This window comes from Cetorhinus maximus, chromosome 1 (assembly GCF_964194155.1).
Source record: "Cetorhinus maximus chromosome 1, sCetMax3.hap1.1, whole genome shotgun sequence".
Lineage (NCBI taxonomy): Eukaryota > Metazoa > Chordata > Chondrichthyes > Lamniformes > Cetorhinidae > Cetorhinus > Cetorhinus maximus.
In genome coordinates, this window is record NC_135879.1 from 96,913,401 (window position 1) to 96,927,380 (window position 13,980).

General features: G+C 43.7%; 1 protein-coding gene across 1 annotated transcript in view; it reads left to right on the top strand.

Moving 5' to 3' along the window:
* The window catches only part of LOC144686005 (sodium-dependent organic anion transporter-like), a 59,942-nt gene that overhangs the window by 24,718 nt on the left and 21,244 nt on the right, over window positions 1-13,980 (top strand). The window contains exon 3 of the mRNA XM_078551163.1: window positions 10,165-10,253. Within this exon, the coding sequence (XP_078407289.1) occupies window positions 10,165-10,253 (89 nt within the window). The remainder of the gene's footprint in view (window positions 1-10,164; window positions 10,254-13,980) is intronic.

The window sequence follows — 13,980 nt, forward strand, 5'->3', positions numbered from 1 at the left end:
ACCTCTATCAAATCTCCCCTCAATCTCCCTTTTCTCCAAGGACAACACCAGCTTCTCCAACCCAACCTTGTAGTTAAAATCCCTCATCCTGGGAAACATCTGGCAAATCTCTTCTGCACCTTCTCAAGGACCCTCACATTCTTCCTGATGTATAGTGACCACAACTGGTACAATACCCTGGTTGTGGCCTTACCAGAGCTTTATAAAAGTTCAACATAACTTTCCTGCTTTTGTACTCAATATGCCTATTTTTGAAGCCCCCAAGATCCAACTTTGCTAACTATTCTCAAATGTCCTACAACTTTCAAAGACTTATGCAATGAACCTCCAGATCTGTCTTTCTCAGGACTCTCTTTAGAACTGTGCCCGTAAATCTATGTTGTCTCTCCCTATCCCTTTTGCCAAAATGCATTACCTCATACTTCTCTGTACTAAATTCCATCTATCTCTTGCCTGCCCATTCTGTTGGCCTACCTGTGTCCTGTTAGTCAATTGGTAACATCTTCACTGTCAGTCACAATTGCAAGTTTGGTGTAATTGACAAGTTTTCAGGTCATTCCTATGTATTCCAATATCCAAGTCATTTATTTATTTATATATATATACATATATTTATATAAAAAGCAGTGGCCCTAGCACCGAACCTTGGGGAACACATTGTCTGCCATCCTCTAATCAGAAAAATAATAATTTACCATGACTGGCTGTTTCTGTACTTAAGCCAGTATTTTTTTATCCAAGCTGACACTGACCCTCCTATTCTATAAGCCTGAATTTTGTTAACCAGCTTTTTGTGTGGTACTTGGTCAAATGCTTTCTGAAAACCCTGATATCGATAACATTGGTTGCTTTCCCTACATCAACCTTTTCTGTTACTTCATCAAGAAATTCAATTAGGTTAATCAAGAGCAATCTGCCTTTTACAAATCCGTGCTGGCTCTCCTTAAATCAAATCTATCCAGATACCTGTTGATTTTTTTTCCTAATCATTGTTTCTAAATCCTTACGCAACACTGATATTAAACTAACTGGCCTGTAATTACTAGGATTGTTCTTACACCTTTTTTTTGAATAAAGGTATCACTTTTGTCACTCTAAACCTCTTGGCACCTCCCCAGTATCTAGGGACGATTCGAAGATTATGGCAAGCCCTCCACTATCTCCACCCCCACTCCCTTTTGCAACCTGGGTTGCAAGCCATCCAGACCAAGCAATTTATCTGTTCTAAGCAGAGCCAGCCTTTCCAGTAGATCCTTTCTATCAATTTTGACTCCATTCCATTAACTCTGCCATCTCCGTTTCTACCAACACCAATAGAAACACCGATAACAAAGTACTAATTAAGTATTCTAGCCTTGCCCTGTGTCTCTGAGCATATATCACCCTCTTTATTCATAATAGACCCACCCACCTTGTGGTTTACTATTTATATGCTGGTAGAAGACTTTTAGCTTATCTTTTATATTAACTGCCAGTCCATTCTCATATTTTCTCTTTGCCAGTCTTATTTTCCTTTTCACTTCTACTCTCAACTTATTATATTTGGCCTGGCTCTCAATTGAAGAATTCACCTGACATGCATCATAGACCGTCTTCTTGTATTCCATTATATTTTTATCTCCCTCGTCATCCAATGAGCCCTGGCTTTGGTTCCCCTAACACTCACCATTGTTGGAATGTACCAGCCTGTAACTGAGACATCTCCTCCATAAAGATCACCCATTGTTCTGTTGCAGTTTTTCTGCTAGTCTTTGGTTCCATTTTGCCCTGGCTAGAGCTCTCTTTCATCCCATTGAAGATAGTCTTCTTCTAATTTAAGAGTTTCTTACTCTTCCCCGTTACAAATCTGAACCTTATGATACATCGATCGTCCTTACTCAAGTGTACCCCACAGACAATTGATTCACTTGACCCACCTCACAGCCCACAACACATCCAGCAATACAGTAAACTGGGATTGGACCAGTGCCCTAGTGAATCATATCACTAAAGCAATAAATAGGAATTTTAAGCTAAAAATACAGAGTAGTGTTCAAGTGAGGGAGATGTATAAATCTAAAGAGAAAACTCAAGGCCACAGAGTACTGTAGTGATTTGGGTAAAAAGAAGCATGACAGGAAGGGACAGAAAGTTTAATGATAATACTGCATTGGTGAATAAGGTTAAAAGTTAAAATTAAAGGCACTTTATTTGAATGCATGAAGTACTTGTAACAGGATAGACGAATTAATGGCACAAATAGAGCTAAATGGGTTTGAGCAAATGGCTATAACAGAGACATGGTCGCATGCTGACCAAGGTTGGAATTAAATATTCCAGGATACTTGATGTCTCAAAATGACAGACAAAATGGAAAAGGAGGAGTAGCAGTTGTAGGGTGGCTGAGTTGTACTTTTCGTAATAGAGTTGAACTGCAGACAGTTCTTGGGTGCAAACATTAAGGCCTGAATTTCTCAGTTGACAGGTGGGCTCGCGGAAGCGGGTGAGGGCGGTCGCGGAGCCGACTGCTGCCTGCGATTGGCTCCATGCTGCCATTCTACGTGGGCAGGCCAATTAAGGCCCGCCCAGTGTAAGACGCGAGCAGTAGCAGCACTACCTGTGCGGACAGGGGGAGGAGGGAGAGTCAGGGCCAGCGCTTTTTCGCGCATATGCGCCAATGAGCGCTTCAACCTCCCTGAGGCATGGAGATTGAATCGCTATGGAAAAAAATTTAATTAAACATCTCCCCTCATGTGACTGTGTCACATGAGATGGAATATGTTTTTATTTATGTGAAAAATTTTCAATTTAATTAATAAAAGCTTTAGGAAAACTCATCCCACTCATGGATGATGTTTCGTAAAAACCATGAAGACCGCTTGGCCTTTTCGCCTGCCCGCGAACCTTAAGGTTGGATGGGCAGCGTAAACAATTACATTAATTAATTTGTTAATGATCTTAATAGGCCTATCAGTTATCGGCGGGCGCGCAACCAACTCCGGCGCGTGTCCGCTGAACGAAACATCACGAGACAGCGTGATGACGTCGGGAAGTGCGCCCGATGTCATCGCACGTCATTTTACACACCGGTATGTCGGGCCCGCCCCCGCACGCCGACTGAAAAATTCAGGTCAAAGTTTATTTACAATATACACAGCAGCAACTACACGTGTGCTTTCAACTCCAACTCTATTTCTACACTGGCTGCTGAGGTAGCCCGCACTACTCTCCTATTGGTTACTACAGATCTTGTGATCTTCCTTAACAAGTATTATTCTAAAGGTACATTACTCACTAAATAAAACCATAATTACTACATTCCTCCCCCTTTAACTTGGCTATACATATTATATTCACAAGTACGTATTTTTTGAGACAACATAATATTTACACTGGGTAAGGAATTTACAAGTTCAGTCTTTCAGGTGATTTCCTGGTACCTGTGGAATGTCGCAGCTGCACAACTTCAGATCTTCAGATTCTTTGTCAAGAACCTCCTTTTCAAGAGTTGCCTGAACATTGGTGAGCACATGCAGTTCTGTATCCTCAACTCTTACAGGAACATCAGAATGGGAAGTGCATAGGAGGTGGAGGTGGAACCATACCTTGATGATTTGTCTTTCTCTTCCTTAAATGGTCCACATATTTACAGATAACCCAGCTTTCCACATCCATGTGGTAAGATAGAGGTACAGCTACCACACTTATTTCACCCAGTAACCACTTTGGTCCTTCCCCAAAGTTCTTCATATATACTGTGTCTCCCCTGTAAATTTCCTCTCATGACTATGCCAGTGCGTCTAGTTTTCTGACTTCCCTGACTGACTCCTTTCCATCTTCCCCTCTATATTCAGCAATATTAAGCTCAATCTCGTCCTGAGATGGTGTTTCAATAATAACTCCACAGGTGTGGCACCTGTTGTTGTGTGAGGGATAGTCCCGTAATGAAAAAGAAAGTGTGCTAGCTTGGTTGCCAAGGAATCACCAGTTAGCTTTTTCATTCCTGTCTTGAACGTTTGAACTGCCCTTTTGGCCAGTCCATTTGAGGAAGGTGGTACGGTGAAGTTTTTACATGAGTGATACCGCTGGGGCTGATAAACCATTGAAACTCAGTGCTTAGAAATGCCGTGCCTTTATCAGAAACAACTACTTCTGTTAGTCCATGAAATGCAAAACTCTGACATAGTTTCTCAGTTGTAGCGGCCGACGTTGGTGACTTCACCTCATCTATGTCCAACCATTTTGAATGGACATCGACAATGAGCAGAAATATTGTTCCCAGGAAAGTTCCAACATAGTCAATGTGTAACCGCATGCAGGGTCTATCTGGCCACTCCCGTGTGTGCAATGGAGCTGTCGCTGGCAACTTTAGTAGTTGCTGATATTGCACACAGTGCTTTACTAAACTCTCTATTTTGCCATCCATCCCAGGCCACCATAGATAGCTGTGTGCTGTGGTCTTCATTCAGGAAATTCCTGGATGGGCACTGTGTAGTTCAACTAAAAGAGGCTCCCTTTCCTTTGGAGGTACTATCACTCGTGCTCCCCATAATAAGATATCATCCTGGCTGGTTATTTCATGTCTTCTGTTGAAGTAAAGTTTAATTTCATCAGCTACGGGCTCCTGTGACCAACCAGGTAGCACTTGTTCTCGTACCTGAGATCGGAGCAGTTCCTGACTTGTCCAGTCTCTGATCTATCAAGCACATACCGGCGAGGAATCTAAGAAATTTAACAGTAAAACAAGTTTCTGTGGAACTGGGACGTGCTCATCATTTTCTTGTAAAGGCAAATGACTAAGGGCAATCTTCATATAGACCGAACAAATAAACAAATAAATTTGGCATAAGTAGTTTGGGGGACAGGTTGCCTGCATCAAAGATGGTGCAGACCTAACAAGGACGGAAGGAGATGGTCTGCCAGGTTAGTGAGTCAGGTGCCGAAATCCCAGGAGTGCAGTAGCTGTATTCACCTCTTATTTGGACTTAAGCAGAAACATTGATTATAGTTATAAAAATACCTGGAAAAACTCAGCAGGTCTGACAGCATCTGCGGAGAGGAACACAGTTAATGTTTCGAGTCCGTATGACTCTTCAACAGAACAGCTCTGAAGAGTCATGTGGACTCGAAACGTTCACTGTGTTCCTCTCCGCAGATGCTGTCAGACCTGCTGAGTTTTTCCAGGTATTTTTATTTTTGTATTGGATTTCCAGCATCCACAGTTTTTTGCTTTTATCTGATTATAGTTATCTTTGTATTAAATGCTCTGCAATTTGGTGACTGAGTCACAGTGGGGAAGAAGCAATTAAACCTTGAACTGGAGACTGCAAACAATATTGAATCAGTTTTCAGTGACTGGAAATTTAAGTTGGCCAAATCTGATAGCATAGCTCCAAAATAATATCCATGTACCATGACTGCTGTAGTCTTTAAGTCAGCTGCACGAAATGGGATTTTCAATTCAAAGCTTGGTGACGGAGCCGATAGATCATGGTTGGCAACAGTCAGAGATTGGAGCAGTGCATGGCACAATGTGCAGGAGAAAGGCAGCAAGGGTTTGGGAGAGGGGCGAGCAAGAGGCAGTGAAAGATTGGGCCAGTGGTGGATATGATACACCCCTGAGCTGCAGACAACGAGAGGTGTAGGTGGAGTGACTAGCACACAGTTATCCCGAACCAGAGGAGAGAGAGAGAGGCTGAGTGAGTGCCATCACCACACGCGGGTGCAACCAGTACTGGCACCGGCTGACTGGCACACACCAATCACGTCAGCAATGGAAGAAATTGCACATGTGCCGGTGGACACAGTGTGAGCCAAGTGTGCAAGTACAACTGTTCCTAGCGCCTGGTCAATCAGTGTCAGGAGTTACAGTGTTTAGCCAGCAGCTGGGCATTCTTTGCCTCGCGGGGAGACTCCCAGCAGGCTTCAGGAAGTACCCTCCTTTTCAGGCACTCTTTAGTCCTCAGAAGGTACCCCCTGGTTGCACTGGCCGTTGTGACTATAACAGCTTTGCCTACCCTCACTGACTTCCCCCATTCTCCGCACTTACCTAGCTGTGAGGGTGCAATGTGTGCTCTTCCTCCAAGTGCAGGCCTAACAGTGACCACCGCTCCCACTGGTGCTGCTGAGCTGCAGCCCTCTGATTTTCCAGCAGCTCTTAGGGTGGCTGACTGTCCTTCATATGGATCATGGCCACGATCTCCATTGCTGGAGAGGAAGGGTTCCAGGCTTTGCATCAAGCCACAGGTGAAGCAGAGCTAGAATGCAACCTTGCCCCCTTCCTGACAAGATAGCACCTGTGGTTTTCCTTCCACCTGCTGCACACTACTGCCTGGTGCCTCCCACTGTGAGGATCCGCGATCTGGACTGGTCCCTAAGTGACACGCGTTGCCGGTCCCTGAGCTAATTCCTATGACAATGGTATCCATTGATGTGCTACCTTATTCCTCTCTCTCTTCCTCCAGGGAGGTGAAGAGGCTTTTCTTCCTCTTCCAATTCCTCTGTGGTGATCGAGGGGGCGTGGCGGGGGAGGGAGTGTGGGTGTTGGGTGTGGGTGTGGGGAGCTAGCAACATCGATCGTATTCCTGAGAGCCTGCAATGATAAAACTAGAAGGATTAGGGCAAACTACAGGAGAAGGTGTGTGAAGAGACTGTATGGAACTTTTGAGTGAGGATATGTTTGGAGAATTAGGAATAGGTAGTAGCTGTGGGTTTGTAAGGAAGCCAGAGTGGCCACATAACTCCAGGTAATAGTTGTCTGCCATTCCCCTCCCAATTACCACCAACATCGCCTCCTCATGAGGAGCAATGTCATGGAATCATCCTTCCCCTCCATTGGTCAGGTCCTACTGGCACCTGTTATGTGCTATCTTGTCTCAGAAGAGAAAAAGTGGTGATTGTGAATGAGCCGATTGGCAGGTATGCTTGTGTGTGTGTGTAATGCCTCATATAGTGGAAGAGCCATGAAATGTGTCAGGGGTGTGAGCAGTGCCTGAGAAGGACGCAACAATGTAGGCTAGGTGAAGGTTAGGGTATGGTTAGATGGTGCATGAAGTGTGTTGAGTTTAGGATGCTGGCGGTGGTGCATGAGAAATGTGGTTGTGAGATGTGGAACAGAACTTAATACAGCCTGTCACAGCGGGAAACATGGTGGTTGGGTCCACTTAATCGCATGAGAGGCCATGCATCAGTCTCTCAAAGGCAGGAAAGCCTCCTGTGATTATGTCGGAGGGCAGAAGGGACTGTTGTGAGAAACTCGCCTGCTTGTAGCTGAATGTCAGTTAGGTTCATTTAATGAGCTAATTGACACCAATTATCCCTGAGCCCACTAGAATTTTTTACTGGTGGTTCAGGGACCAAATGGGAGTCACACAGCTCTCCCATGCCTCCCAAAGGCTGCCCAGAAAACCGTTTTGTTTGCCTACAGCCTCACAGGGGTGTCCAGCATTGTTAGGCACTCTGTTTCCGATCGAGAGACCCGGCATTGGGAAGAGGAGGCTGCTGAAAGACGCTCCCTGCCCTTGCCTCCAACATCCCTGACCTTTCTCCCATGATCCCATCCCACCCTCATGCACCCGTGTCCAGTGATTCAGTGACAACCCCTGACAAAGTCCTTGGAGCATTGCTGGCAGCAGCCGCCACTCCTATTGGTGCTGCCAGCAAAGGAGAGCTACTGGCCTCTGATTGGCCAGCCGCTCTCGAGGTTGGGATTTCCACCCCAGGTCCGTAACCCCAGGGAAGGCCCAACGCTGGCCAATTAATTTGGTCAGGCCTCCCCACTAGAAGCAATGTGGGTCTCCTGCCTGGTCTCCCACCAGTGGACAAGACCCCCGTCACCCACATTAAATCCAACCCGTGACCTTACCTTGACCATTCGTGTAAATTGTTACATTATTTGAGGCACTGGAGCCATGTCCTGGGGCAGGCCTCCTGGCTGTCACCACCTTGGCGATCACCTCTCATGTGTGTTGCATTAATTATCTCTGTAGTTTCCTTCTGCCCACTTTTCACTCCTTCCTCCCCCCCAAACTGGTATAAGGGCATCCCTCCTCCATAGTACCGTAACAACACAACCCGTCATAATTTTGGAAAGATCCATTAAATTTCCCTGTAACCTTCTCTATCCTCGGGAGAAAAATGCCACCTTCTCCAGTATCTCCATGTAACTGCAATCCCTCATCCATGGTAGAAGGATGTCAAGGCCTTGCAGTGGGTGTACTGAATATTTACTAGAATGGTACTATAGACGGGGGATTGCAATTACATGGAGACACTGGAGAAGGTGGCGTTCTTCTCTCGAGGATAGAAAAAGTTACAGGGAAATTTAATAGATATTTTCAAAATTATGAAAAGTTGTTAGAGAATAGATAAGGAGAAACAATGAGAGGAGGGTTGGGTCAGATGGATGAATATGGATTTAAAGTAATTCACACGAGCCAGAGGGGAGATGAGAATTTTTTTCATGTAGTGAGTGCTTATGATCTGGACTGCACTGCCTGAAAGTGTGGTGGAAGCAGATTCATTCCTAATTTTCAAAGGGACTTGGGTATATATTTTAAAAGCATAAAAAAAAGGGCTTTGGGGGAAAAGGGGAATTGCTCTTTCAAAGAGCTGGCACTGATGTGATGGGCTGAATGGCCTCCTGTGTTGTAAGATCCTATGGCCAGGATTTTCTAGCCCCGCCAATGGCAAGTATCATCATGGGAAGGATAGGAAAATTTGGAGAGCGACCAAAAGACAATTGTCTTTTGACCGCTCTCTAAATGTTCCCATCCCGCCCACGACATACCTGCCATTGGCAGGACCAGAAAATCCTGTCCTATGATTCAGAAATACTGGGCAGTATCTCACTGGGGGCTGCTCCTGCACACCTTACCCACATGAAAATCAGGGCTGCAGCATAGCTGGGGCACACCTCATCTGCCTTTCTTTGCAGATGAAAGATTTTTGGGACATAAAGTAAGAAAGAAAATTAATAACAAGACAATATTTAGCAAATATATTTTCACAAGCTTTCACCACAAGCTCCAGGTTTATTTTGTAGCTTTGCAGCTCCTAGCACTGATTGTTAGACAAGAGATTCGAATCTTCCTGGCTGAGTTAAACAGTTTCAATAGTCCAAACTGCTTTCATGCGCTGGAAACATTTAAGAATGAATTTCTTCAATGAAAATGCGAATCTACAAATTCATAAATATTGCTTTTGATGAATAAATCTTTGATTCACACATTAGATCCAGATAGTTGGTGCACAGCCCAACACTTATTCTTGCACAAGAAATTCAGCATTTAACCCATAAGAAAACAAAGGCAGGCCTGCAGGATGATGAAGAGCTCTTCCCATCCCACATGTAAAGAATCTGTGGTGGTGCCGCCTCCCACCATGATTCCTACACCCCTTTGGCCTCTGATTTCCCCCTCTCGCTCTCTGATTTCTCCACCACAACTTTTATTAATCTGAGGGCCACTGTGACTTGTGATTAAAATACTGCTTTTCATGAACGCTGAAATCATGCAGCATTACAATCAGAAAATGTAAATTCAGATTGAAACCCCGACAAGTGATGCACCAAATAGGAACTGCTACCGGAGAGAGTTGCAAGGGGAAGGTACAAAAGTGCGTAATCAGCTTTGGGACATCCAGTGGTGCTTAAAAGGTGCTATATAAATGCAAGTCTTTCTTCTTTTTAAATCATCTCTGAATGAGCTTTTCTTCTGAGTTGCCCCTGGCAGAGCTTGGTTGACAAAGCACCGATCTTGGGAGACTCCTCCTGAAATTGTGGGGGTCGTCTGCACTACCCTGTGCACTCCCAACAATAGGATCACCCAAATTCCTGCCTGATGGTAATGAAATTTAAGAAGCAGATGAATGTTGCTGTATATTCATCAGAAACTGTGGGGAAACGGGACGTTCTGTCAGACCCCGATGGAAGTAGATTAATGGGCTAAATTGGGTACATCAATAAAGTTGCAAAATTCCTTCAGTATTGCAGAATTATATAACATACATACAACATATATATTTATATACAAGCTGATAAGCATGAGACAGATTAGAAATAAAACGGAACAAAATATGCAATCAACTTCCAGAACATGTGAATATAGGATTAAATGTTAAAACAAATTTAAAGGATGCTTCCAGTTAACTAGTCACTTTAAAATATTATTTTTGTTTCTGGAACAGGCATATCAATGATCGGTTTGGTCATCCCAATATCATTTGGAATTTTTGTGGCAAGGAAATGGCCAAAACAATCAAAAATCATTCTGAAGGTTAGTTAGCATTTTTCTTCTGTTTGTCTAAATCTGTGAAATCCCCTCTACTGAACTATGGAACTAGTATTAATTGATATTACAGCGTTCTTCAGTGCTGCATTCACTATTTTTATAAATGACTTAGATAAACAAATAGAGAGCCATTGTTTTCTGGCAACACTGAGTAAATAGTGTAGATAGGAGTAGGAAGTTGCAAAATGACATTGCTTCATTAAGTGAGTGGTGTAACTGTGGCAGTTGGAGTTCAGTGTGGGGAAGTGAGTTCATTGACTTTTGACCTAAGAAAGATGGATCAGAGTATTTTCCAAATGTGTGAAGCCAGGAACTGTAAATAAGAACAAAGATTTAGGGATACAATTGCAAAAATCATTAAACTAGTGGACAGGTACAAAAAAATAGCTAATGAAATGTCGGCCTTTATCTCAAAGGGGTGGAATATATACAACTACACAGAGCTTGGGTTAGAGCTCTTTTAGATTACTGCATTCAGATCTGGGCACTGTATCTCAGGAAGGATAATTGGCCCTGGAAGGGGTACAGTGTAGATTCACTAGAATGATACTGGGGCTAAAATGTTTAAAATATGAGGACAGGTTGCATAACTTAGGCTTGTACTCCTTGAATATAGAAGAATATGGGGTAATTTAATTGAGGTGTTTAAGATGACTAAAGGATTTGATAGGATATATCGAGATAAACTATTTCTTCTGGTAGGGGTGTCCAGAACAAGGGGTCATAGCCTTTAAATTAGAACAAGTTTGCTGAGGGTTGATGCCAGGATGCATTTCTTCACATAAAAGATTAGTGGAAATCTGGAGAACTTATGATAGGTACCCACTAAATGTGTCAGAAAAAGTTAGGACTTGTTCGTTCCAGTATAAGTACCCTACTGCAGATCCTATTGTCTGATGTGTCAATTGGCCTTTACAAGTGTGGGGTCTCATTCCTTCAGGTTTTAACTATTGTTGACGATTTTTAAAAATGTTTTAATGTGTTTCATTTCTTTTATCTCTCTCACTCTTGTAATCCTATCTTTCTTTCCTTCCCTTTATTTTGCTTTCATTCCTAGTTTGACATTAAATTAGCTATTATAACTTAAGTATTGCTGAAAAAAAGAGACATACTGTTGAAGCTTTTTCTCTTACACTCATCAAGACAGTTTGCAAGAATATCAATGGTAGCGAGAACAAGAATTTAAACTGCATGAGAAGAGAGTGCTGATTGGTTGGACTCTGATTGGTAGAGGCATTACCATGGAGAATACTTTAGGGAGTAGTTAACTGGTAAGCTTTTGTCTAAATTCAAACCAGGCAGGTCAATTTTGATTGGTCAAGGAATTGCCATGGGGAGTGAACCAGGGAACGGCAATGTGTAGACATGCTTCTCTGTCTGCAAAAGACTGGGCCCTGCGTGTGAGTATATGTATTCAGTTTTGCAGAGAGAAGGAGCGTGTCCATGCATTACACCTTTTTCAGCTGAACAAATGCTTGGGGGCAGCCATTCCCTGGTTCTTTCCTCATGGCTATGCCTTGACCAATCACAGTTGACCTGCCTGTTTTGAATTTGGATGAAAGCTCGGCAGTTAACTGTTCCCTGGTGCATTCTCCTTGGCAACACCTCTACCAATCAGAGTCTACTTGCCAACCAGCACTCACTTCTCATGCCGTATAAATTGTTGTTCCCTTTGCTATTGGTATTCTTGCGAACTGTCCTGATCAGTGCAAGATGAAAAACTTCAACAGCATGTCTCTTTTTTCAGCAATACCTGTATTCTGTACAATACTCTGTATTACCATACGACTATATTATAACTTACATTCCCTGGCTCAGACTCTGTGCTCCTCATTAAGAATTTTTCAAGCTAATTGGTTAAGGAAATGCAGCGTTGTTTGCCTTATTCTCACAGTCTCGGATCCTGTGTACAGGACACTGCGCTGAAATGGATTTCTAATCACTGCAAGTTTCTGTGCCAAAACCCACAGAAAATCTGTGTGATGCATGGCTGGCACTCATTGTTTGCCACTGACTGTAGCATCAGCACAAAGTCAAACAGAGGTTTGAGGGAGAAGTAGCAAATCTCAGCCTTTCTATTTTGAAGTACTGGCAGTTTTAATAATTAAAATTTTTCCTCTGCATTTTATTTATTTGTGCACTTCTGAAGGCTGATTTTCTGACCAGTGAATATGCAAATGTTATTCAAGCCCAAGAAGTGACATTGTGCAATCTTAGTTGTTTCCTGCTGGAAACCCCCGGTTTCAATTTTCAAGTTTGGCTTTTTGTCCACATACGTTTCTCTTGAGCAGCTTGAAATGAGAGGTTTTTAGTGTCCTGATGAATTTCCCAATCCCTGGTCGGGACCCGCTCAGCAGACAGCATACACACCAGATGTTAATATTAAGCTCCATGTGAAAGGTAGGTTTAAGAGAATACAAGCTTTCTACCTCTGGTTGGTTTTTACTTTTATTTTGAGTCAGAAGAGAGAGCATAGGAATAGAAGTTGGCTGTATAGACCCCTCGAGCCTCTTCTGCCATTCAATGAGATCATGACTGATCTGCGGCCAACTCCATATAGCCAACTTTCCCCGTATTCCTGAATACCTCTGGTTGACAGTAATCCATCAATCTCAGATTTAAAATTAACAATTCACCTGGCATCAATTGTCAATTACAAAAGAGAGTTCCGGATCTGTACCACCGTTTTCATTGTTGAAAGGCATGAGTCTGATTTTTAGGTTATGTCCCTAGTGCCAACTTCCCCAACATGTAGAAATCATTTCTCTCTATCTAGTTTAACAGTTGCCCTTACTATCTTGAAAACTTCAATCAAATCACCCCTTAACCTGCTACATTCCCGGAAATACAATGTTAGTTTGTGAAATCTCTCCTCATAATTTAAACCTTGGAGTCCAGGTATCATTCTGGTAAATTTGTGCTGCACTTTCTCCAAGACCAATGTATCTTTCCTAAGGCATGGTGCCTAGAACTACAGACATTATTCCAGGGATGGTCTAAGCAGGGGTCTGCATAGTTGGAGTATGACTCTACCCCTGACATTCTAGTCCTCAAATATGTCTAAGGGCGGGATTTTCCCGATCCCCCTACAGCGGGCTTAATGGCGAGCTGGGGGGAAACAATGCGGCAGGAGCTGAAAATTCAATTTCCCGCTGGTGTAAAATGATGGTGGGAACTTGCACTCCTGCCCATATTGGAGGGTACCATTCCCGTCAAAGGCCGGTGTGAAATGGTGAAAGCCATTAGTGGGATGCAGATGAAGGCCCAACCAGAATTGATCCCCCCACCCCACCCAATCGTCCACGCCACCAGTGGAATTCACGCCTGTCCAGAGCACGTCTTGGCATGTATGTGTCGGCACTTACCTGAAGAAGGCCTGGGGCAGCTCACGAAGATCCAAAGAGAAGATGAAAGCCCCCAGCAACTGGACCCTGGAATGCCACGTGCAGCAGTGGCTCGGTGGAGCATCAACCACGTGGATCTTCTCCTTGCAGCAGCATCAGGAGGTGATTGTTCTCAGCACTGCGGCTTCTCCCAGGGTTCGGAACTTCAAGCTGCAGCTCTTCAAGCGGCAGGAGGATGGCTGCAGTAGGTACTGCTGGATGGCAATGGTCTGTGCTGGGGAAAGTGTTTAGATGGGGAGGTGAGGAATGAAGAGGTGGAGTGGGTGTGGAGGACTACAGGCGATGGGGGAGGTTGGCAGTGGTGGGGG